Below are 25,800 nucleotides of genomic sequence, written 5' to 3'. Positions count from 1 at the left end.
GAGAGAGTGATATATCCTCATGATTTATTAAAGATTCTAAGTCATATGAGCTACAAGATACTTAGCATCCATCTGGGAAACTCTCAGCTCTCTGAAAACAGAGAATGGGTTTGTCCCTCTAAGTCCTATGTCTTCATTGGTTAGAAAGCTCCATAAATACTTGTTAAATGAGTAGATAATTGAATTGAAAATCAAAGGATATCAGAGCCACCATTACATACTAGTTTCTTTTATCCCCACCTCATTTCCAATTACTATACTTAACTATTTATTAACCTTTACTCCACAACCTGACTTTTGTCTACTCCAAAATGATTCAGTCAGTAATGACCATTAAATTCCCAATTCAATACCAGTTGTATACTTATAATCACTTTTAGCTTAACAGTGCTTCATGACTTTTCATGTGACTCCCATATCATCTTTATATGACCCTACCTGTGTATCCGTGACCTGGTATCATTTCACAAATGGCCATTTTAACTGCATTCAATAAATAAAACTATGGTTCTTCACAGGTCCTAAGAAAGATAAATTTGCCTGTCATTCTGTTTCAAGAAATTGGGAACAAAAGATGTGACACAACAGTTAGGAACAAAATTGACCAAGTTCACTGAGCTCTGTAGCCCAGTAATCATACAAACAAAAGGGGCCAGATGATCACAGACCTTTGGTGACAGCTCTGATTGCCTTAAAGAACAATTTAGCTGGAAAGAAGACTTCATCCTGTTCAGTGAATGGAACATGTCAGAGTTCAATGGCCATCATTTTTACAGCATCTATATCCTAACATACAGGGGGAAAGTCATGATGTCTGAATCCAAGTGGTGATTTATTTCTGGTAGACACATTATTAAGTAAACACTTAATAAGATTTTAATTTGAATAAGTTAACTCTCCTTTCCTGGACTAATCTTATCTTTTGAGAGAATTTGGTAAGGAAAAGGGGTATAGGGAGGTAGTGAGAGGAAGTTTCTTAATTACCAATTGACAATTAGTCACATTTCTTGCCCTGATTCTAAAAAGCTCTTGAAGTCAGACAGTCTCTTACAACAAAGGAATTTACCTTAAAAATATGGAAGATTTTTCTTAATCTTTGAGAAAAATATTTCTTGACTTACAGGCTCCCGTTCTTTGCAGTAGACTAGAGTCATGACTTCTGCCCTTCCAAGTCTTCATGGGAGACCCTGGGCCAGTAGAAGGGACAGGCAGATGGGAGTCCCCAGAATCAGCAGTAATGGAACAAGAAGTAGTTAAACTTTCTAAATGGCAATTCAGTGTTTCTAATGTAATTATACCAAATAATTTCATTTTCAACTTTCTTAAAATACCCACTAATACAGCAGAGCAAGATTAAAATTGCAAATTAGCGTGAAGAAAACAATAGAGTCAGTATGGAATGTGGGATGGCAATACAAATTCTGGAATCAGAGGCTTTTGAGTATAAATTTTAGCTCCCACCCCCCTCCCCACATTTCTAGCTGCATCAACTGGGGAAGCTACTGTACTTTTTAAGCCTCCGTGTCCCCAGATATTGGAGGAGATAAGCATGCTTATTTCATAGCGTTGATTTAAAGATTACATAATCATAGCGTTGATTTAAAGATTACATAAAGCATTTCCCAGAGTGCCTGTAGTTGCCCAGCACTCAAGACATTGTACTTAGTGTCATGCTGCTACTAATAATGAATGATCCATCTTTTGGCTTACATACAAGCACTGCTAACACTTTAGCATGTAGTCTTTCATTTTGTTTTCTATATGTATGCTTCACATTTTTATACAATAATGGGATCATAATGTCTGTGTGCATAATGTCTGTAGCCTACTTTATTAAATAAATCTTTCCATGTCAAGAAAGTTCACAATATAATTTGCAACGGCTGTACAATAATCTCTTTTTATCTCTCTACAATAATTTATTTCACTGATCCCCTTATGGCTAAGCACTTGGGAGATGATTCCAAATTTTCACTGTGATAAACAATGTGATAAATTACCTTGTACCTAAATATTTCCTCCTGGGGTTAAATTCCTAGCAGTGAAGTCACTGGGTCAAACGAAGTGCATATGCACTTTTTAGGTTTTTGGCACATTTTGACAAAGTCCCTTCTAGATAAGGCTCCCACTGAGAATATGTAAGATTCTCTTTTTCTGAACCTATCCTCAACACTGGGATGTATCATTTCACCTTCAAAAGAAAAAAAACATTGCCAATATAATAGCAGTGAGAGGTGTCTTGTTGCTGTCACCACAAAATAAAAGCACTTCAATGGCTAATTGAAATTTCCTGACTGATATCTTCCAGTTGTAGTTTATTCTAGAGGAGTCAACAAACAATGGCCCACACACCAAATCTCACCTGCTGTCTATTTGGGTGAAGCTAAGAATTGTTTTTATGGATGAACATTTGCAATCGCTTTGTTAATAGGGAACAGTGACTTGAACTCCAATTAACCCAAGTAGGTGTTTTCTTTATTCAGTTCTTCTCATTAGGCAGCCAATATTACAAAAAAACACACTCTATCTTTATTATTATATTTTTAATTTTGTCATACGTTTTGTAGAAATGTGCTTTCTCTCCCGTTATGTAAGTGTCCACATAATATCCTCCCTTTTGCACCCTGGCCCACATTGCCTAAAAGATTCACTATCTGGCTGTTTATATTATAGAAAAAGTCTGCCAACCCCTCTTCCAGAGTGTCCATTAAAAATATAAAAGTTTAAATGTACTTTTAAGTATTTCACCTAACATAATAGAGTGGCAAATTTAACAGGGAGATTGGTTGATTCTGCACATCAGTGATTTTCAAACTTGGAGTTCTCAAGTTTCCCAGAGATCATCTTAGGAGAGAAATTAGGACAAAGAAAAGCCAGCAAGTCTTCATACTTCATCCATTCTTATTGCCTCTTATTTCATATATGGGTCCCGCATAAGATCCCATGTAAACAATTCCAATCTAAAAAAAATGTGTCTAAAAACTGCTTCCTAATATGGAACAGGGCTTCCTTCAAGCCAGAGGCTTTGTTCTACCTTCTTCCAGTGACTGTTGACAGTGGACAGTTATTCCCATGGGGCCATAGGCCACCTGCTTTCAAATCCAACTGGCTCCCTTCCTAAAAGGTTATGACTCTAATTGATGAAAATGGCCAATACAAATAATTCTGAATTGGTCTTTGTGCCTTTTTCTCTTTTAGAGAGGAAACCAATCTTTTTTTTTTTTTTTTAATGTTTTACTGATTTTTTACAGAGAGGAAGGGAGAGGGATAGAGAGTCAGAAACATTGATGAGAGAGAAACATCGATCAGCTGCCTCCTGCACACCCACCACTGGGTATGTGCCCACAACCAATGCACAAGCCTATGATCAGAATGGAACCTGGACCTTTAGTCCACAGGCCAACGCTCTAGCCACTGAGCCAAACCATTTTCAGCAGGAAACCAATCTTAATGCATACAAACTCTTTCACATTTACCACGGTGGAGCCACTCTCTGCACAGTAAGGGAGGCAAGAGAGAATGTAAGAGGAAAAAACAAGCATAGAACAAAACGCAGGCCTACCTTTTCTTTATTTTTCTGAGCCGTTTATTTAGGCAGTGAGAGTAAACTTACACTGAAGCTATTACTTCACTTCGTGGCAAGCTGTAAAGAAATGGTTAGGAGCAGAAAGCATAAGCACGGGGGTAAGCCTGGGTTGTTTTCCATTAACTGTGACTTTCTTGATGACTGTGCATTTCCAGAAGGTTTAACCAAGTGCCTCTTCTCCCTTCCTGAAGCTCGTTTAGATACATCCTGATTCATTCCCACACATACAGCTCTCCTACCCTCGGGTTCAGTTTGGCATGGAAATTATTTCAAATAAGCAAGAAAGAAAATAGTCTGTTTTTTACAGGGCATATGCTATTAAAAATCAACAACAAAATACATATCAATTCTATGACAGGAGCAATTGGGTACTAGCATTAAAATTCCTATAGAGTTTATATCAGCGTTATCTCCATTCTGGAATCAGATAAGTTAAGACCATGAGAACATAGTCAACAGAATTATCAAAAGAGTAACAGTAGCAATGGCAACAATACCCAACGTTTGGGTGTTTTCTGTGTAGCAGGCTATAATCAGTTCACAAGAACCAGATACAATTGACTTTTAAGGTACTGGCAAACACTCACTTATGATGACCAGCCCTGTCCTAAGTCCATTATGTGTACGAACTGCTTCAAGGCAACGGCACTAGTGAGGCAGGCACCGTTATTGCCACCGTGTTACACGTGTGGTCCGGCAGGTTTGCCTGCTCACAGCTCTGGCACTCACTGGGCCTGGAATTGGAGCCGAGGCCTCCTGGTCCCAGAGCTACACATGAGGGCGCTCACCCATGACATCCCGCTGCCTCTCCATCCGCCTGCTGATGGAAGGTGAGAAGGTTATAGTAGGACAAGCTCTAGACTAAACCGCCACTGAAATATGAAATAGAGCAGTTGTGTCCTCTTTTGAAAGGATTATAAACTGCTGAGAATGAACAAGGAGGGAGCTACTACAAAGGTAGCATTTAACCCCAATTATCTTCAAAACTTTCAAAATAAAGACCAGAGAAAAACGAGCTCCACACCAATCACAATCCATTAGATCATTTTAGACTGACAAAGGCCTGGGTGAAAGCGATACCAGGTGAAAGTGATACCACAGAAGGGCGAACACGTGGGGACCCAGTAAATGCTGATGCAACCACAGCATTGCTGATGGACACCAGGCTAAGTGGTAGTTGTTATAGGAATCACAAAAGCTGAATGAGAGTAGAATAGTCACCATTTCCTGAAGGAATTAAGATGTACTAATTGTTAGTCACAAAATACTTATGGGGAATAGAGCCGATTATATTGTAATAGCCGTGTACAGTGCTAGGTGGTTATTATGGAAATATTGGGGGGAACACTTTGGAAAGTATATGATTGTCTAACCACTATGCTACATATCTGAAACTAGCACAAAATAATGCTGAATGTAAACTGTAATTAAACAAATAAAATTTTAAAAAATAAACCTCCCTCTACCTTCGCTCTAGCTCCCTCCTCCCCAAAGAAAAAAGTAGCCACCATTTCCAAAAGTGTATTCTAGGTAATGCTGATAAGAATTATCTATACTAATAAAAGGGTAATGTGCTAATTAGACCTTCAGACATCCTTCCGGACAAAGTCATGATGACGGAGCAGGGGCAATCAGGCCAGGAGGGGAGGGCAACTGGGGGCAAGCAGGCCGGCAGTGGGGGGCAATTGAGGGTGATGAGGCTGGTGGGGGGGGGGAACAGTTGGGGATGAGCAGGCCATCAAGGGGGGGGCAGTTGAGGGCAAGCAGGCTTGCAGGCTGAGTGGTTAAGGGAGATCAGGCAGGCAAGCAGGTTAGGAACCAGCAGTCCCCAATTGCTAGAGGGATGTCCCAGATTGGAGAGGGTGCAAGCCGGGCTCAGGGATACCCCCCACCATGCATGAATTTCATGCACTGGGCCACTAGTCCTCTATAATAAAACCCTAATATGCAAATCAACCAAATGGCGGAATGACCAGTCGCTATGATACACACCACCAGGGGGGCAGATGCTCAACACAGGAGCTGTCCCCTGGTGGTCAGTGTGCTCTCACAGGGGAGGAACACTCAGCCAAAAGCCAGGCTCACAGCTGGCAAGCACAGTGGCAGGGGCAAGGAGCAGGTCTAAGCCAGCAGGCAGACATCCCTCAAGGGGTCCCACAGTGCAAGAGGGCAAAGGTCAGACTGAGGGACTCCCCCCAAGTGCACAAATGCCATGCACCAGGCCTCTAGTCCAAATATAAAGAAAAATGTGGTTTGATAATATCAGGAGAAAAGCTAGGTAACACATGTTTCTTTACTGCAATACTTAGAATCTTGCTAATCTAATGTGAATCTCCATGAACCAACTCTAGTATGCCACATTTCCTAAGCTTTTTGAACACAGCATTTTTTTTTTCTTGGAAAAAAAATGTTAACATTTTGTAGATTATCCACTTTCCATGAAACACGGTTTGAATGAATTAATCAACCTTTATTCCTTCTTTGTGGTAAAAATGTCAGAGTTCATTGCTAGGGGAGGGATTTGTGCTGTGTGTCTCAGGTATTCTCATCCACGTACACTTACATGTAAAATGGTCTCATAAATCAGCAAAAACAGGCTGCTCTACCAGGTTCATTGCCATGACTCAAGCTATTAAAAGCAGTTTGACTATTAAAAGCAGATGTCCATTTGCCTTGGGAAGTTGGAGCATTATCCTGTTCACCAAAGGGTTGCAGGTTTAATTCCCAATCAGAGCACATACCTAGGTTACAGGTTCAATCCCCAGTGGGGGCACATACAAAAGGCAACCAATCGATGTTTCTCTCACAGTGCTATTTCCCTCTCTTTCTCCCTTCCTCTCTCGGTAAAGTCAATAAAAATATATCCTTGGGTGAGGAGTAAAAAATAAAGTGGAGCCGAAACTGGTTTGGCTCAGTGGTAGAGCGTCGGTCTGTGGACTGAAAGGTCCCAGGTTCGATTCCGGTCAAGGGCTTGTACGTTGGTTGTGGGCACATACCCAGTAGGGGGTGTACAAGAGGCAACTGGTCGATGTTTCTCTCTCATCAACGTTTCTAGCTCTCTATTTCTCTCCCTTCCTCCTCTCTGTAAAATATCAATAAAATATATTAAAATAAATAAATAAATAAAGTGGAGTCGGAGAGGGGAGAGGAACTGCTGAAATGTGTGTACACATGATTATTACTGCTATATACAGAGCAAGGCACTATTATGTTAATCAGAGATTAAAAGAATCCAGGATCCAAAAAAGTTTAAGAACCAATTGTACTCTACACAGTAAAAATAACTTTACAAAGTTATATTAACACTGAATTCTAGATCCTCCTTAAAATGTCAGGCAAATCAGTTTCTTTGGGGTTTAGTTTCCCTAAGTGCTATGCAGAGAATAAAGGGAGTTACAAAATAAAATGAATTGAGTGTCTACCATGTTTTAGGCATGGTCACATTTTGACCTGGAAGATAGAAATTATTACTCCTGATTTATTGATAAGAAAACTGAGGTGCAGAGAGAATTACCCAAATTCACATAGCAAGTAGATGTCAGAGGTAGGATTAAAGTCTGGTCTCTGATTCCAAAATTCTTTCCCTTCAAATACAACTGTTGTTTCGTAATAAAATATAAAAAACAAAACAAAAACTAAATAATGAAAAGTTAATAAACTAAAAACAACTGCAGAGAAATGTTTTGGTGATAAGAGTTCATACATAAAATTTTAGGTACCTGAAATAAGCTTATACAGTAAATTTTAATCAGAAAATACTTCCTAGAGTTATGCCAGAAGCTTATTTTTATAATTACAAATATAGGAGATATTTCAAAAAAAATTACTTGTAACAGAAGTAATACTTAGCAAGTGGCAATGTAAGTGGTAAATGAAAGAAATAGCATAGCATAATTAAAAATAGGAGAAGTATGCAATGGTTAATACTTATTGATTGATTGACAATAAACCAGCATTAAAAAAATACAAGTGTTATATTTAATAAAATGTTCCTTGCTCAATATTTCCTATTTTTATACTGATCTTGAAATAGCAATGGCAAATTCTGTATTTTAAAACCAGGTTGAAGGATGATCTAGTTTCTTTGCACCCTCTGAGCCCTTTTTAAGAAAGTTTCTTGCCTTCACAATTTCTGTGAGGACACCTCACAAAACATTCATTTTAGCTCTGGCATTCAGGGAAGATGCTTCCCATTCTTTATTCATCAACAATAACAAAAATCATCTTCAAAAACACCTTCCCCTGAATATCCATTCACCACTAATCCTCCAATAAACAACGACATAAATGAGAGCCCATACCAGCATCCCTGGATAGAAAGCCCACAATTTTCTCACATCACTTGAGCCACGACCCACAACACAAAGGGCAGCAAAGACAGCCCATTAGGAATCCCACCTGGAAGTCAGGGGCTGAGTTCCAGGATAAAGGATAAAGAATCACCCTTTCCCTCCAAATCCCTACCCCACTCCCCTGAGAAAGTGTGAGTGTAGCAGCTTATAGACACGGGGAAGTCAGAGGAAGATGAGAAGGTGGTAGGAATCTTAACCCTGTGAGCCAAAGGCAGAGGATGCGCAGTGTCCCGCCCTGTAGACCCTGTGCCTGTGTGGGGACAGCCGGCACTGGCTCCTGGCTGCACAGGAGCAGGGAGTATCACAGGGCCAGCGTCAGCCACATGGCCCGCCTCCAAGGCGGGGGGGGGGGGGGGGGGGAGGGGGGGGATTTATTTTCTTTGCCTCTTGGGTTGTGATTTTATTTTATTTTCTTGTGGTAAGAATAGTTACCATGAGATCTACCCTCTAAACTATTTTAGTGCACAATGTGTGCAGCAGACCTCTAAAATGTATCTTGCTTAATTGAAACTATATGCTCATGGATTAACAACTTCCATTTTCCCCCTTTCCTACCCCCCCCCAACTGCCATTTCACTGTCTGATATGATTGTGACTATTTTAGATACTTCTAAAAAAGATGGCTTTAGATGAATGGCATCATGCAGAAACAAAGGACCTGCAGGGAGAGAATGTGGAGAAATTTGGATCCCGGTCCCTGTTGGTGGGAAGGCAAATGGTGCAGCCACTATGAAAAAAACAGTACAGCATGTCCTCAAGAAATTCTTAATAGAACTACTAGATGGTCCAGCAGCAATTCTTTTGGGTAAACACTTGTTTACCCAAAAGAATTGAAATCAGGGTCTTAAAAAAATATTAGCATTTTCATGTTCATAGCAGCGTTTAGTCATAGTAGCATCCATACATTCAATGGCCAAGACAAGAAAAAAAAAGTAAATGTCCACTGATGGTTGAATGGATAAAGAAAATGTGCTACATACATACAATGGAATATTATTTGGAGTTGAAAAATGAAGGGAATCCTGAAATATGTGGCAACATGGATGAACCTGGAGGACATTACGCTAAGTGAAATAATTCCATCACAGAAAGACAAATTCTGTGTGATTTCTCTTGAACATAGACATATAGAGCAACTTCTGGGAGACGAATGGGTGAGGTGGCCAGGTGGGCCACATTGAACACCAGAATTTGGATTACAGAAGAGAACGGGGAGGAAGGCTGACTCAGTTTGCTTTCATTTCTGGCCATCTAAAGAAATTCAAAAGGGCTTGCACAACCAAGAAAAGTGAATATTACACGCATCAAGAAGTCCCAAGGAATTGGGACTCTAAGGAGAAGGCTTGTTAACTTCGCGGCTAAGGATAGCAAGTGGGAGCTCATTTCCACTTTCTCCTTTGCATTCTCAGCACATTATCTTTGTTCTCTGTTAGCTCCTCTCAATGTACTATTTTAATTTGCTTAGGCTGCCATAGCGAAGTACCAATGGCTAGGGACTGGGAGCATTAAAAAATAAACACCAAAAACAAACAAACACAGAAATGTATTGTCTCATAGTTCTTGAGGCTACAAGTCCAATAACAAGTTGTGTTTATGGAGAAATAGAGTCTGCTCTGTGCCTCTCTCCTAACTTCTGGTAGTTTGCTGCTCATCTTTGGCATCCCTTGGCTTATAGAAGCATCCCCCCAATCTCTGCCTTTACCTTTTCATGGCATTCCTCCTGTGGGTAGATTTGTGCCCAAATTTCTCCTTTTTATAAGAACACCAATTATACTGGAAAATGAACCCACTCTACTCTAGGATAGCCTCATTTTAACTGATTATGAAACTGCAATGATGTTATTCCAAATAAGGTCACAGTTTGCGGTACTGGGGCTTAGACTCCAACATATCCTTTGGGATCGGAATACAATTTGACCCAGAGGAGTCGCAAACAGTTCTGGTCAGAACTGTGTCATATGCCTACGCCTAACTAAATAAAATGTATTTCCCATCTGTATATATTATACACATACATCTAGAGGCAATATCATTGACAAAATAATTAGGAAAATATATTTAGGATGTTTCAAAGATTTAAAACAGTAACAGGACACTTTACAAAAAATTCTGTGGGAAATAAAGTTCTTAAACTATACAAAGGAATGTAACATTACAGAGCATCTTATAAAATACAATGACAGAAATGTAAGAGGACTATGTGTGAAGGAGTTGGAATTACCCAGATTTGGAGGTGAAACGTTTCGGAGAATGCAATTACTACCTACACTGATGGATGAGGGGAAGGATGATATCAAGATATTATGCACTCCCCTAAATTCTTCAGTCCTTTACGTTGTCTCCTTTTTTTCCCCAAAAGCATTTATTAGCTTTTTTAGGATAAATGTTCACTGAGGAAAATTGAGAAAATAAAAAAATATATATTGTTTTAATGATTTAAATCCCACCAACTGCAATTTCTTCTTTTAAACCACAGATAAAGACATATTTGTTGAAGAAAATTGGGGAAAAAGTTAATATTTTACACAGAAAATATTTGTAACAATTCATAATTACACACACACAAAAAAAAAATGGAGTTACAGAGTGCATCCTTCTGAGTACCCTGCTTTTTTCAGTTAGTATTAATTTAACTGATTACATTTCCTTTAATGTTGTAATAGTAATCATATTATTTGGAACACCTCACCTCAAATATATTCACACTTTACAGTGTAAATGATACCAAAAAGTATACATTTGGTATCAATGGATAGTCATCAAATAGATACAGAATGCGTTATACCTGTGTAATGATACCAAAAGTACCATTTGTTATCATTAGTTGTAAAAGTGTTCCATCTCCATTAAGTCACAGAGTGAGCTCTTATTTGCATCCATGGGAAGGAGAAAAGGTCTGGTCAACAAGGAATTAAAAATTAATCACTAACACCAATGTTAGTAGTCAGATGCTACCTTCTCTGTAAAATATTTCTTGATTGGCCCTCACTCCAACCTACAGAGAATTCTCCTACTTGTGCCAATTGCTGTTGGTCTGTGTGTCTGTCTATCTATCTGACTGACTGGCTGACTGCCTGCCCCTGCCCTCTAACACCTGGGTTAGTGGAATCATCGGTTTTTGCATGACTAGATCCCCATGAGCTTCCTGAGGGCAGACATGGACTCTGATTTGTTTTGTATCCTCTGGGCCTGGCTTCAGTGGACATCAAATATGTATTTTGCTGAGCTAATTAATGAATTCATGCATTTCACAGGACAACAAGCTCAGATTTTTTTTTTTTCATCCCATGCAATGATTTCCTGCAAAGGTTTATCTTATTTTTTTAAAATAGGTAATTTTTAATAGTTAATTTTTAAAGTGTTATTTGAAAAAAAGAGTGAAATGTAATTATTCCAACACTAACCTGAATATTATGCTTAAGCATTAGTGAGTATGTGCCTAAAAAAGCCAGGTGTCTATAAAAATCAAATAATAACTTGACAACCAGATGATAGTTGCTAAGAGACTGACTTTTTCTGCAAACACATGGGGTATGAAGTATGGCCTAGATTCCTATCCCACATAAAACATCTTCCTTGAAGTTATCTAAAAAGTCTGACTTTGTATGGTTTGTCAAGTCATATAAGTTACTCCCTTCGGTACCTTGCTCCTGCTATTAAAAATCACCAGTCTTGCCCTAGCACAATGGTCGGCAAACCGAGCCTAGCAAGCAACATTTGGCTCTTTGGCTCTTCCACGAAATACCATGTGCGGGGCTCGCACGTACAGTGCGATTGAAACTTCGTGGCCCATGCGAGAAGTCAGTTTTTGGCCTGGGCAAGTCTATTTTGAAGAAGTGGTATTAGAACACTCAAGGGGCCAAAGAGCCACATGTGGCTCGAAAGCCACGGTTTGCCAACCACTGCCCTAGCAGGATTGACTCGGTGGCTTGTCAGCCTGCAGACGGAAGGGTGCTGGGTTCAATTTCCGTTGAGGGCACATGCCCAAGTTAGGGGCTTGATCCTCAGTAGGGGGTATGCAGGAGGCAGCCAATCAATAATTCTCTCTCATCATTGATGTTTCTATCTCTCTCTCCCTCTCCCTTCCTCTCTGAAATCAACAAAAAATATTTTTTAAACCAGGGGTCTACACATATTATCCCAACACCATTATCTGTTCTGAATCCCAAGTTATTTAGATTACAAACTGAGGCTCCTTTAGCTCCAAAGTATTTCAGCGGTGTTGAATGTTATCCTCCTCCTAAGTCACCAGTTAGAAACAACCAGCGACAGACTGGAAATCAGAAAAACAAAGCGGCCCTTCCCTGGAGGTAATGCCTTCCCTTGTGCAACAGGCAGCCCCTCCTCTCTCTCCAATCTCCAGTTAAAGTTCTCCATTAGCTGTACCCTTTGATATCCACACAGGTCAGTTCCGCAGGACAAAGAGCAGGAAACAAAAGGGTGCAGAGTGGGTCCCCTTTTGTACAACTGAGAAAGCTCATGTTCCCAGCACCGCAAATGCACCGAGTCCGGTCCCCACAGCCATGTCGTGGTGGTCCTGCTCCCTGTGCCACTTGTCACTTACTGCCTCTCGGCTCCAGATTCACCCGTCAGCACACGCTCTGCCTGAGGAACAGAGGTCCTTCAAGCATCTCTCCTGTACAGCAAGCACCCTGCTGAGCTTTCTCAGGAGAGGGCTTTGGGGGGCACTGCGGGGGGGAGGGGCTCTCCTGCTGTTCGCAGCTGCTGCGGGGGTCAGCGGTGTCACGGGGATGACTTCCGTCACACTCTGCCCCAGACACACACACACACACACACCCTGAGTATGTGGCCCGTTGGGTGCTCTCAGCTCCAGCCTCGCCTGGTATTAAAGGGAGAATCCATTGCACAGGTCGCGTGAGTACTGATTTTAAAGTGCACATGGAATCAGCACATGGACATGCAGTTCTTACAAGGTGAGCCCAAAGCAGCTTTGGTTACCTCCTCACCTGCTTGGGGCATGGGGACCGGGGAGGTCCTGAATAAAGCTTGGGCTGACACAGACTCCAGGGGCTGGGACGGGGAGTAGACTTAAGGTCTTACAGTCACTAGAAAACATAGTCTCAGGTCAATTATTGAAAGTATCCAGTCCAGTATATAGGTCAATACTTCAATCTTTATTCAAATATAAGACTTCTGGGAAGGAACCTTTCTCTTTCATCCCTCTTCCTCCCCCTGTTTGTTAACGTGATCAAGGGACCCTCCAGGGTTCAGTGTTGGCAGGGAGAAGGCGACAGAGGCAGAGAAAAGCTCTTACATGGCTGTTTAAGTCAAAATATGGCTTCATGCTGTCTGCACTGACAGGTACTGAAAGCAAGCCCTTTCTCTTCATAGGATATATAAATGTCTAATCACTCTATGTTATACACCTGAAATTAAAATAATATTGTATATTAACTATAATTGGAAAATAAGTTAATTTTCAAAAAGCTAATTCTTTCTCTTACCGACACCTGCAGGATTCTTCAGAGGGGTTCCTCCCCAAGGGTTCCTCCCCAGGGGCATATTCTAGTTCTCCATGGATCCTGCCTGACTCAGTCCTTGGTTTCCCAGAAGCCCTCTTGGTGCTGACCTTCTCTGTCTTCAAGATGGTGTCCCTCTTACACGTGATTTTAAATTGTTCCAGCCCAGCTCTCTCACCCCCCAAGTGGCTCACACTGGGTCAAAAGAATATTCATGTAGCCTTTGTCCCAAGAAACCTAGGACTGAAGGCCAAGCCAAAGGCAGCAGCAACTCTCCTCATTTGCCTTCCAAAGCCACCTGCCAGAATCCCCTCAGCCCCCCTAGACTTCTCTGGAAGCGAGTCAGACACCATTCCACTGTGTCCACCCTAACTCTAGTGAGGCCCTACTGAGTGCTCTGCAGGTCCACTAGTGCACACCACACAATCAAAATGAGGCAGGTTTTATAAACTTGCTCAGCTTTTTGAGGGAGGGAAGCATTTCTGATTTCAATTCTCCCCGAGAGACGCCCCTATAATTTATAATTTTACTTCTTTATTTTTCTTTCCCATAACCCTTGGTCAGACATCCCTTTGGTGCCCACAAGCATGATCACAAATTATCCACATGTGACCTTACTGGGGTTTTACCACACATTGCTCCATATAGTTATGGGGATAACAGGCACAATCACTTAATAGGAATTCAACTATTATGTTCAACAATAATGTTTAAAACATGCAAGCCCTACTTATTGAAATAATTCTTTGGCAATCTTGCTGTGTACATCCAAACAAAGGGATGTTGAGATTTTTATGTCACCAGTAGACACCATTTTAATTATATGCAAAAACCAGATAACAAATAACATTTCTGATCCAACTTTGCTTATGCTAAATAGCTGAAATGACATATCAGAGGGGGTGTCCTATATAATAAAAGCCTAATGTGCTAAGTGTCTGGTCGTCTGTTCAACCAATCGAAGAGTAATATGCTAATGATATGCTAAGGCCCCTCAACCACTTGCTATGATGTGCTTGGACTACCAGGGGGCAGATGCTCCAACCAATAGGTTAGCTTGCTGCTGGGGTCCAGCTGATCAGGACTGAAGGAGATGGGCCAGACAAGCCCTGGATCCCTTCGATGGTCCCTCCATGACTGGCCAACCTTCTTCATCCCTCCCCAGCTGTGATCATTTACCGGTGGGGTCCCTCAGCCTGGCCTGAGCCCTCTCACCATCTGGGACCCCTTGGGGGATGTCAAAGAGCAAGTTTGGTAGAACAACCAGTTGCTCTGACATGCACTGACCACCAGGGGGCAGATGCTCAATGCAGGAGCTGCCCCCTGATGGTCAGTACACTCCCACAAGGGGAGCACCGCTCAGTCAGAAACCGGGTTCACAGACAGCAAGCACAGCAGCAGTGGCAGGAGCCTCTCCTGCCTTCACAGCAGCACTAAGGATGTCCAAATGACAGCTTAGGGAGCAGGCTTAAGCCATCAGTAGGACATCCTCAAGGCCTCCCAGACTGTGAGAGGGTGCAGGCAGGCCAGGCTGAGAGACCACCTACTCCCATCCCCAGAATGCATGAATTTCATGCACCAGGCCTCTAGTAAATAATTTTTAAATTTTCTTTTTGCCAATTTTTGCTGCTAGTTTTATAGTTTTGCATATGAAGAATTTTAAACAGAAAGATCAAAGTCCATTAAAAAGGAGGTTTGGGTTTTTGTATTTGTTTTCTTAAAATTTAAACCATTCTTTGGAAACCACAGGATGTCTAAAAATACACATAGTACTCACAACAGGCTGAGACAGAAAGTACAAAGATGAGTACAACTTGTATGTAAGGCTGGTTATGGGGGGCCAATGTAATTAAAATGGTCAAGGTGACATGGAATTACTCTTAGAGAAGTCATGAGAATTCCTAAAAGAAGAAGCAGTTTTCTGAACTGGCTATGCCAGAAATATCTAGAACAATAATTCCCCCAAGTAATCCAGGCACAAACCTGTCTATACCTGAGATGGCCACTAGTCTATACAATGTCCATTCTTTGCTTCTTCTCAGTAGCAGAACCTTGATTTTATTGGTGCAGTGTATCCAAGTCAAAGCAACATTTCCCAGCTCCTTTGGCAAATTGATATGACCATGTGACTAATTCTGGTCAGTGAATAGAGCTAGAAATACTGTATATTATTTCTGAAAAAGCTCCTTTAAGAGGAGTGAAGAGCTGGGTCTGATTGTTTTTTGTTTTTTTATACGATCCTTCTTAACTACATAGAATTTGGACTCTACCGCTGGATCCCTCCAGCAAACATCTTAGAACATGAAGCAATCTTGAAGTCAGAAGCCCTAGGTGACAGATCAAAGGAGCCCGGGTTCCAGTGCCTCCAGCCCTGCACTGTTTCTGCCACACTTCCTCCAAGGAAGGAAAGTAAACCTGACATGTTTAAGTGCCTGCTATTACACACCATCAAACCCCAAACACAGCGATCCTGGCATTTTCTTGGCCTTCCCAGATTCCAACAAATTCTTTTCGTTTTCACACAACTATAGCAACCTCAACAATGCCACCTGGTTGCTAGTGATTGTAACATGTGGCTTGGAAATGTTAAAACCTGGGGGAAATGCCTGCCTTGGAATGAATAGAGCAGGTATTTGGAGTTTTCGGTTTATCGTGTCACCTTAATTTCCCAGAAATGTTACTAGTAACATCACTGATTATGAGACATGTAGAGGTTGGGGGCCTCCAGTAGATGAAGTTCTATGCCCATGAGAGGATGCTTTGTGCATACTCAGCCCAGGAAGGAAGCTAAGGAAAATGTGATCTAACACAGGTGTTGCTACCCACAGCTGGGGGGAGGCAGCATGTCAGTGAGATAGTAGCTATAGCAACATCAGTGTCAGGGAACTTATGTATTATTGGGTTAAGAATCTCTTGCACTGTAATGGACCTTAACCAAACAAAGCATCTGGAAATCATGATAGCCTACTGATAAACATCAAAGAAAGGCCCGAAGGAAGACACCTCCAATCAGTAATTAGCCCTGTTAAAATACCTATGCCAACTATCCACACATAACATGCTGGTGAAGGAAAGGAAATAATGTTCTAATAAAAGGGAATCTGGATAAATATTTTCATTAGAACAAGGAAGTGGTTCTGGAAGCTTCTAATGAGTTATTGATATTACATATTTCAACAAGGGTAAAATGAAGTACTAATTAGCCTATAGAAGCCAGGTAAGGTAGATTGAATCCTTTTGTTCTCACTCTCCCCCTGTACTAGAATTATGCACCTATGCCCTTTGCCACATGACTTTGCATCTCTTTTTACAGCAGCCTCGCCTAGCAGACCCCCAGCCTGAAACCGAGATGAGCCACCCAGCAATAGCCCAGGCTAGGTCAGCTGACCTCCAATCCACAAACCTGTGAGCATGAGAATAGCCTGGTGTGAATCTCCAATTCTTCAGGTAATAAGGGGTCTTCTTTGTTATGAATGTTTGTGTTCCCCCCTCATCCATATGTTGAATCCTAACCCCAAAGACGATGGTATTAGGTGGAGGCTTTGGGAAGTGCTTAGGTAATTAGGTGGTGCCCTCATGAGTAGGATTGGTGCTCTTAGAAGGTTCCAGAGAGATCTCTTGCCCCTCCCACCACATGAGGATACAATGAAAAGGCACCATCTATGAATCAGAAAACAGGCTCTCACCAGATACCAAATGTGCTGGTGCCTTGATCTTGAACTTCCACCCTTCACAGCTGTGAGAAATGAATATCTGTTGTTTATAAGCTACTCAGTCTGGTATTTTTGTATAGCAGCCTGAACAGGCTAAGATAGGATATGATACAATACTCAAAAAATGCCAGCTATTTCTGGGCATTTTTAAAAATTTAATAATACAAAAACTAAAAGTATGTGACCCAATATATAATGCACTGGAATCATTTTTAGTTTGTCATCGCATCATTAAAGTCTAAATATTAGAGAATGCTCAACGGAATGCTTCAGTATATGATATGTTGACTGATTGGGTTATACTTTGTCAAATAGTTATCTAGGATAATATAAATTTAATTATGGCTATCGGTTTCCCACCTATTGAAGACAACACACATAGTCTCCAATAAGTATCAATTTTTTTTTTCTTTTTGTCCCTTGATGCTGTATTGCCTGTGTTCAACTCATAGTTAAGGAAAATGGCCAGAAGGTTAACAAATGGAGGAAATACATGAAGCACCCAGACAATCCATTTACACAATTATCTATATCAAATTAATATCATGTAAATAGTTTCTTAACCCAGACATACAATTTGTGTTTTAAAAAGGTAAGATTATTTCTTAAAATTTTGTAAACAGATGAGATGATGAAAATGGATTCTATGCTTACTGGTTTGAATAAACAGTTACTAATATTTATCATTTTTATTTGTTAAATGTCCTTGAAAAGAACAAGTCACCAACTTCTTACTTATCTATCTCTCCCATAATACGCAGTATATGAAAGTCACTCAAAAAAAAACACATACTAAAATTCATAATGAGTGACACAATACATGGTTCCAAAGATGTTTACTATTTGGTCAAACAATATTTTTTAATTGTCAGTCATAAAGTGAAACATACATTCACATACATGTTAAACGCCCATCAGACCTGCATTATTGCTGTGAGACACCATTTTATACTCTGTGGGGAAATGCAATTCCTGAGGTCATTATTGGCTTTTATAAATCATTTTCTTCACTGTTAAATCATCTTTCCTTCAGTGACTTGGGAGTGTGAATTGGGGTCAGGATGTCAATTTCAGACCAACTTTCTATGCCTACTAAATGAGAAAACAGGCTCTATCTTTTACAAAAGGTAGAAAAATAACCATGATGTGCAGAATTTTTTTCCAATGTATACCATACAGGAAAAATGTAGACTGAATGCAAAAGAAGTCTTTTCTGAATGATCTCAATCCCATAAGGAACGTATGTTTCCAGATAATCAGTTCTCGACGTACAGCAGTCCAGCTGTTGTTGTGCATTTATCTAAAATATCCTTTGCTAAACAATTGTGTTCATCTTTAAAAGAAAATTACTTAAAATTACATTCAACTTTTTTTCTTAAAGCCAGGACATTATACATGAAAACTGAGCCACCAGTTACCAGCTTTGCAGACTTTTGGTTTGGTGCAACCACAACCTAAGCCATACAAAGCAGCTCCTACTTTTTGTGAAATCTGGACAAGTTTACACTTAGAGATAAGTATCAGATCCAGTCTAAATTTACTAAGGCTAGTAAAGCTTTATTGATTTCATAATTTATATTGGATGGTTTTCAAAACAATCCTATGAATGCCTCTCTAAAGCATGACACAACAAAAGCCGTGAGCAATACTTCATTCCTGGGTTCATGAAGGCCTTGGAAGCATTTGTGTCTGTGTTGTATATGTTCTGATATCCTTCCACATTTTTATGTACTTGCTTGTACAAATTAATTTAAAAGAAAACCATCTGAAATTTCTTGAACTCTTGGTCCTACTCAGAGGTTTAAAATCTTCTACCACCTAGCTTGCATTCTCCATTGGGTTTTGGTGTGTAAGTGACTGTACGCTGCATGTTTCTTGCTTTGAGATGATTTTCTATCCTGTATGTACATGAAAAAGTGGGTATTTACCAAAGATCTTGCATACAAGGCTTTTCAGGCTGGAACTGTAATATTTTGAAACATTTCCAATAACAAATAATAATGGCCTATCTCACAGATCTGAAAGAAATAACTAGTTTTCTTGACCTACAGTTGAAAAAAAAAATTATCTTTGAACTAAACAGGATGAGCTTAAAATCCCTCTGGAAATGTTTTTATTTGTTACATGCCTTCATTAACAGCACCATCTTTCATCTCCCGTTACCCCAATTCAATTTCTCCTGCATACAAAGTAATGAGCAGGATGGCTGTGAACCCAGTTAGCATCCCTGCGTTCTGAATCATGAAGAAGGTGAAGTCGGTCTTTCTGCCAGTGACCTTTTCTCTCAGCATGTCATTCATCTCTGGGAACTGGAAGAGAGATATATTGTTAGATAACTGTCGCCATCTTGTGGTGAGTCATAAACTAGTCATTTACAGACTTCTGAAATAACCATTTATTTCAGATGTTTTGGGAATATCTAGCTCTATTAAATATAAAAAAATAAAAAAGTACTAAAATAGTGTTCCCCAGTGAAATAATCAGTGAAATGGGATTTACCTCATTTCCTCTCTCTCTCTCTCTCTCTCTCTCTCTCTCTCTCTCTCTCTCTCTCTCTCTCTCTCTCTCTCTCCATCACAGCATTCTTTCAGAGCCTCTTTCCTCCCTCAGATCTTCACACCTGCTAAAATTTTTACTGACCTTTTCCACCTCCAGTTTTCCAATGAGCTAAATTCTTCAGGTTTCAACTTAAATCATACTTTTTTGGAAAGGCTTCTCTTAGCCCCTTCTAATTTACATCTCTCATAATTTCATATATATCGCTTTACCTTCTATTTCACAGATTTTTTATTTGTAACCCCTTAGTCATGGGTGTGGTTTTTGTTTCTTTGTTGAACTTGAGGTTCTCCTCATTAGTAAACAGAAAGCCCCATGAGTGAGGGGACAGTGCCTCTTGTCCACACCAGCATGCCCAGTGGCTTACCAATTTCCAGGCCTGGTGGCTGAATAAATCGTTTTTTTAGTTATCTTAGTTATCACTATACATTTAATTACTGTCCTTTTCAATTTCTGTACTTTTGCTTCCTCTGCCCCTCACAAAATTACAAGATTTTTAAATAAATTATGCACTGCTCTAAGATTGAAGACTATAACGTTCTCATTACAGTGAAAGCAATTAAATCCCCAAGTTCTGTACTTAAGATCTACTCTTTCTCAGCAGGTATCTTCTACTGAAAAGGCTCCATGTGGAGATCAGCGAATGCCACTCCTAAGAACACATTCCAAAATGCTTGCTGTGTGTGCAATGGTGCATTGTGCCAGCATCCAAGAGGTCCCCACAGTCAATCATGTGCCTGATTTAAGAAAACTGGCACGAGAACACAATGGGCGGAACCATTCTGGAAAGAATGAAACTGCTGTAAGTATATACAGCATCATTTATCAGTATTATTTCTTCAAACTAAACACTCTAATAGAGTCTGTTCTTATATCAGAGGAAGAAGTGATGACCTAGCATAAATAGAGCAGGAAACACTAATTCTGTGAAGAAAAATATAAATGCAGTGAGGGCTCTAGAGGATGGAATCCTTACTCTTTTAAGGGGCTGAACAGCACAACCAACGGAGCTTGGCAGAGATCATTTGGAGCTAAGAATACAGATGAAGGAACTTAAATTATTAAATTATGTCTGCAATTTAAAACATTCAGTTCTAAGTGCAAAGGAAATAATCCTTGATTTGCATATATTTAGCACCTCTTCATTTTCTAAAAAGCTGTACGTGATTCATATAAAAATGCACAGGACTATTTATATTCTCTCTCTTACACACACACACACACACACACACACACACAAATACACAAGACACAGTCATAGGTATAAATATAGATATAAATATAGACTGATCCAAGTACATGTTGTCTAATTTTAATTTACCCATTTTAGTTTCACCCAAAAGGCTCTCACTGTTTAGAATTTTGAAATAACAAAATTATATTTACAAAACCAGTTAGTCCTCTTCCAATGTGAGATCCTCACAACAGAGAAGGAAAAAACCCAAAGGGACATACACTAATGGAATATAAGGTTTATCCACCCAAGACAAAAACCTAGGGAAAAATACATCTACTTCAGCAAAAAAAATAATTCACGTCCTCTTCTATCAATAAGATCATAATTTAAAGAATCAACCTGCCAACATGGCTCAATGCTTATCCATCGACCTATGAACCAGGAGGTCACAGTTCGATTCCACTCAGGGCACATGCCCAGGTTGTGGACTCAATCCCTGGTGTGGGGCATGCAAGAAGTAGCCAATCAATGATTCTCTCTCATCATTGATGTTTCTATCTCCCTCTCCCTCTCTCTTCCTCTCTAAAATCAATAAAAATATATATTTTTTAAAAAAATCAATGAGAATCCCTTTCAAATTACTATTCAAAGAGTTATCTGCTAGACCAGGAATATCTTAAATTACAAAAAAAAAAAAAAAAAAAAAAATGTCCTTTCGCCCTTTGTCCAATTGTAACCTAGATGTTTATTCATAAATTTTAAACTAGCGCAGGATAAAAATTTAAAACTTCTCACCATGTCTGCCAGAGAGATATACAGGAACATGCCGCCGGCGAGTGCGAATATAATATTTGGGGCAAAGTTGTTGCCCACCAAGATGCCAAAAGCCAGCCCCACATAACAGGAGCACGCAGAGAAGAAATTGAATAACAGGGCTTGTCGAGTGCTCATTCCTGCATTGAGTAGGATCACAAAGTCCCCTAGGAGGAGAAGAAGAAGAAGAACTTATCAAGAGTTTTTTTTCAATTTGGGGACGAGATGAAAGATAATACTGTATCTAACAAGGGCTTCTTTACGTTGATGCCATCGGCAGGGTGTTTAAGCGTATCGTGTGAAATGTCTCATTCCACTGAGAATGTCTCATTCCACTGAGAAACCAGGAAGTAACTGACTCTGACAGTGTGGGCAGAGCGCTTACCTAGCTCATGAGGAAACTCCTCGCACAGGATTGCTATTGAGGTGCTGAGTCCCTGGAAAAGGGACAAGGTGCAGGAAGCCCCGATCGCCAAGCCGTCGATGAAATTGTGGAGGGCGTCACTGAGCGTCACCATCCAGGCGATCGTCCCTATCTCTGACAGTTTGGGCCCCTTCAAGCAGGTGCATGAGCTTACCTCCTTTTTCTCATCCTGAAAAACGGCAGAAAAATCAATCCACCAAAAAGACATTTCTTGAAAGTGTAAGAAATATTGAGACGTAGGGGACGTGTTATGTCTTGAGGGAGGCAAAAGGTTACAACAGAAAGTCTTTCCTATGGATAAGAACCCCTCGTCATTTGTAGCAGAGAAAAGAAAACATGTTAGGGAAAATGGAAATGAATAGATCGGCAGGCCTTTAACAAACCACTGAAAAGACATTTTATTTTACTTTCCCCTTAAAACAATCCTTTGATTGACATGAACAAACTCCTACCACTGCCTTCCTGAAATGTAACAGTTTTTAATCTACGAATTTGATTTATTCACATACTTTGAAATAAAAAAACATATTTAAAGTCTTTTGCATGTTACTATTAAAATGTGAAATCCATGTTTAAAGCTTGATGGCCGCAAAAAAAACGTTTATTCTAGTCACTCCTACACCACGATGTGACTGTGAGTGCGTTATCTGGGCCTCAGTTTCTTCAACTTTAAAATGAGGAGAATGTATGAGATGATTCATTTATTTTTCCATGACTTATTAAATGTCCACAGTCTTCTAGGTGCCATGCTGGGTGTCTAGGCTATACCAACGTGGTCCTACCAGCTCTAATTTCAATTTTTCCCTTAACACGTTTCACAAAGTGTGATTGAAACAGGCTTGCCTTTACACTAACACTTCTTTCCATTTTGAAATTATTATGCAAATAGAAAATCTTACAATGAACCCTTCTTAAGAATTTAAATTTCATGAAATTTACAAAAATGTATAAAACCAAATGTCAAATGCCAACTAAAGCATTTTCCAGAAATTGTGACAAAAAAAAAAAAAAAAGATGATGACATACAAATACATTTTTAAGTAGGGAAGCAATTTACAATTAACTCGAGAACATTTTATCCCTAATTCCCCTCCCCTCAACTCTACTTCAGCAGCGAATCAACATATCTATTTAACATCTGCAATTTGAAAAACAGTGTGCGGGATGCCACAGGAAATGCACGGAAGCATAAACTTCAGCTTCTATCTTCAACAAGGGTATTTACCTTGGAGAAACACAAGGTAAAGTAGCTGAGTGACTCTTTTTAAAAGGTGCACTGTACATCCCGCTCAGAGAGACTTCCTTCAGAGCAATCATCTGAGAGATTTTACATTTACACCAACATTACTTAATTACGCAAAACACTTTGGGGTCTGTGTTTTCAAAATTGACTTTAGATCTTGCTATACATCTTTTCACTGTTTCCTTCGTGACAAATATTCATCTTAGTGATGATTTTTGTTTGTAGACCCAACCAGTCATTTAGAGCCTATAAATTCTTACATTTATTTGAAGGAGGGAGAAGATTGTTAGTACCAGTAATAGTAGAGGTAGTTGTAGTATTAGTAGTAGTCATAACAGCATTGGAAATAGTCATAGCAAAGCCCTATCGTTTTTTATTATGTGTCAGGTACTGTTCTAAGCACTTATATTTAATTCCTTTAGAACAATTCTATGAATTAAGCACAACTGTTATCATCATTTTGTAGCTGAGGAAACTAAAGCATGGAAAGGTTAGTGAGCTTAACCAGGGATACAAAGGAAGTAAGAGGGATTTTTTTAGTAACTATTTCACTACTCCAAAGGCCTGGTGGGCAGAGGGGCAGGGACTTCGTGGTTGTAATAGGGTCTGGAGGCAGTTCCTCGGAGAACACCCCCTCCTCTCAGACACCTCTTCTAAACACTGAAGCAGTGTTGGGATAAGGGCTCAGTCTCCTTTGATTTTAAAAAAGCAAAATCTCCTCAGCATAAAAAATTTTCATCTGGTCTTAAAACATATTCTTATTACTTTATAGTGTTAAAAGACAAACTGAAGCAAGTTAAAAAATGTTAAAAAGAGGTGTTTGTTTGTTTTGTTTAGTTTTTTTTGGTTTGTTTTTTTTTTTTAGCAAAAATCCATTTAAATATGGCCCTGCCAAGCAGGAAGTGACTAGGAACTCTACTGACAGAAGACCAGGAAAAGCAAAGCAAGGAAACTTGATTGGCTGTGGCTTTCACCCCAATTAGCTGTTTGGGACTGACTGTCCTTGGGTTTCTATTTTGTACCTTTCAGGCATTTATAGGCTTAGATTTGAGTTTGTTTCCAGAGGCGACCATAGCATTAGAGCCACCTCAGTCAAATGGCCTCCTGGTTTAATTAATTTAACCACTGATATATCTTAAATGCACAAAAATATACACAATTATGATTTAGTACATGGCTTGGAAGAAATGCGCTAGTGTGGGAAGCAATTACTGCCAACAGAAAAACAAAGTGCTCATAAGAAAAACCATAGAGGAAGACACCTTGGCTGTGCAAAAACTTACTGCCAAGATACACTTACTAAGAACAGTTGTTTTGATCTTCCAGCTTGGTTTACCTAATCAAATATTTATGATTTTTTAAATTTTATTTCTTTTTCTTTTTATTTTTCAATTACAGTTTTTTAGTTTCTTTATTTACTTATAATGGTTTAGGGAAAAGAATACAAGACCAAGTCTTGAATGCCTGATATTACATAATATATACAATCTCTGTATACAAACTCCTTTAATTCTGAAAAAGAAATTAAATTAATATATTAGACGTGATAATTTTACCTCTAAGTACAGTTATTATTGAATCTATTTATTATACTCCCTTTTAGCTCTATAAGCTTAGGTCTCCAACGGCACTGTTAGGTAGGTTAACAGTTATACATTTTTAATAGCTTTGGAATAAACAAAAGTAGGCGAACATTCACAAAAAGTCTTTTTTAATTTGTCTATGACTGTTACTGAGCAGAGAGAACACTAAATTCCAGTCTTTGTAATTAAGTTAGTGCCTATTCTTCTCTTTCTCTTTCTTCTTTATTTCTGTTAGTGGTTGTTATTGTTTGCTTGCTTGCTTCTTAACTTGTGCACTAAATGTAAGGCTATGTTTATCCTCAGCCATGATAAGACAACTCAATCTTATGAAAAAAAAAAAAACAGAGATCTGAAATCCAGAACTGAATTTGAGCTTGGTTCTGGTGAGAATTACTGCGTAATCATCAGCAAAGCTCTTAACATTCCTTAGTTACCAATGGAAATGAAAGTCAAGGCAAATTATACAATAATCAGAATGAGGAGGGAAAGAATATCATGGACCGAAATTATGAAAGTAGAGGAGAGACTAAGTAGAAACCCAACATAAATATGGAGGAAGAAGCAAAAAGTGAAAGAAAGAAAAACTACAAAGAAAATGAAGAAAACAAGTGGGCTTACTACAGAACAAAGTTGAAGCAAGGGTGAGGAAGATCTAAAAGAGAATGAGCGGCATGAGGTGGGGGGAGGAGAAGGAAGATAAATGGGAGGAGAAAGAAAGTATAAAGAAAATAAAAATAAAAAGAGGCAGAGAAGAATGAAAAGGAGGCAAGGAGGGGGAAAAAGATGAGGAAAGAAAAAGAAAGCACATGGCTACCCTCCAGTAGAATCTCTATTATTAATAAAAGGCCCGTGGCCTTGAGGCCATAACCCTGG

The 25,800-nt window shown here is 39.5% G+C and overlaps 1 protein-coding gene across 4 annotated transcripts in view; it reads right to left on the bottom strand.

The window, feature by feature from the left end:
- Positions 1–15,096: 15,096 nt before the first annotated feature.
- The window catches only part of SLC39A8 (solute carrier family 39 member 8), a 72,879-nt gene continuing 62,175 nt past the window's right edge, over positions 15,097–25,800 (bottom strand). For all 4 annotated transcript variants that reach the window (XM_084901852.1, XM_084901851.1, XM_084901854.1 and 1 more), the window contains exons 7-9: positions 22,063–22,270; positions 21,660–21,844; positions 15,097–19,440 (exon numbers count right to left, since the gene is read on the bottom strand). In XM_084901852.1, coding sequence (XP_084757978.1) covers positions 19,291–19,440; positions 21,660–21,844; positions 22,063–22,270 — 543 coding nt within the window. In that variant the 3' untranslated portion in view covers positions 15,097–19,290. The remainder of the gene's footprint in view (positions 19,441–21,659; positions 21,845–22,062; positions 22,271–25,800) is intronic.

This window comes from Pipistrellus hanaki, assembly GCF_964339955.1.
Source record: "Pipistrellus hanaki genome assembly, chromosome: 1".
Taxonomy (NCBI): domain Eukaryota; kingdom Metazoa; phylum Chordata; class Mammalia; order Chiroptera; family Vespertilionidae; genus Pipistrellus; species Pipistrellus hanaki.
This window is presented reverse-complemented; position numbering and strand designations above follow the sequence as displayed.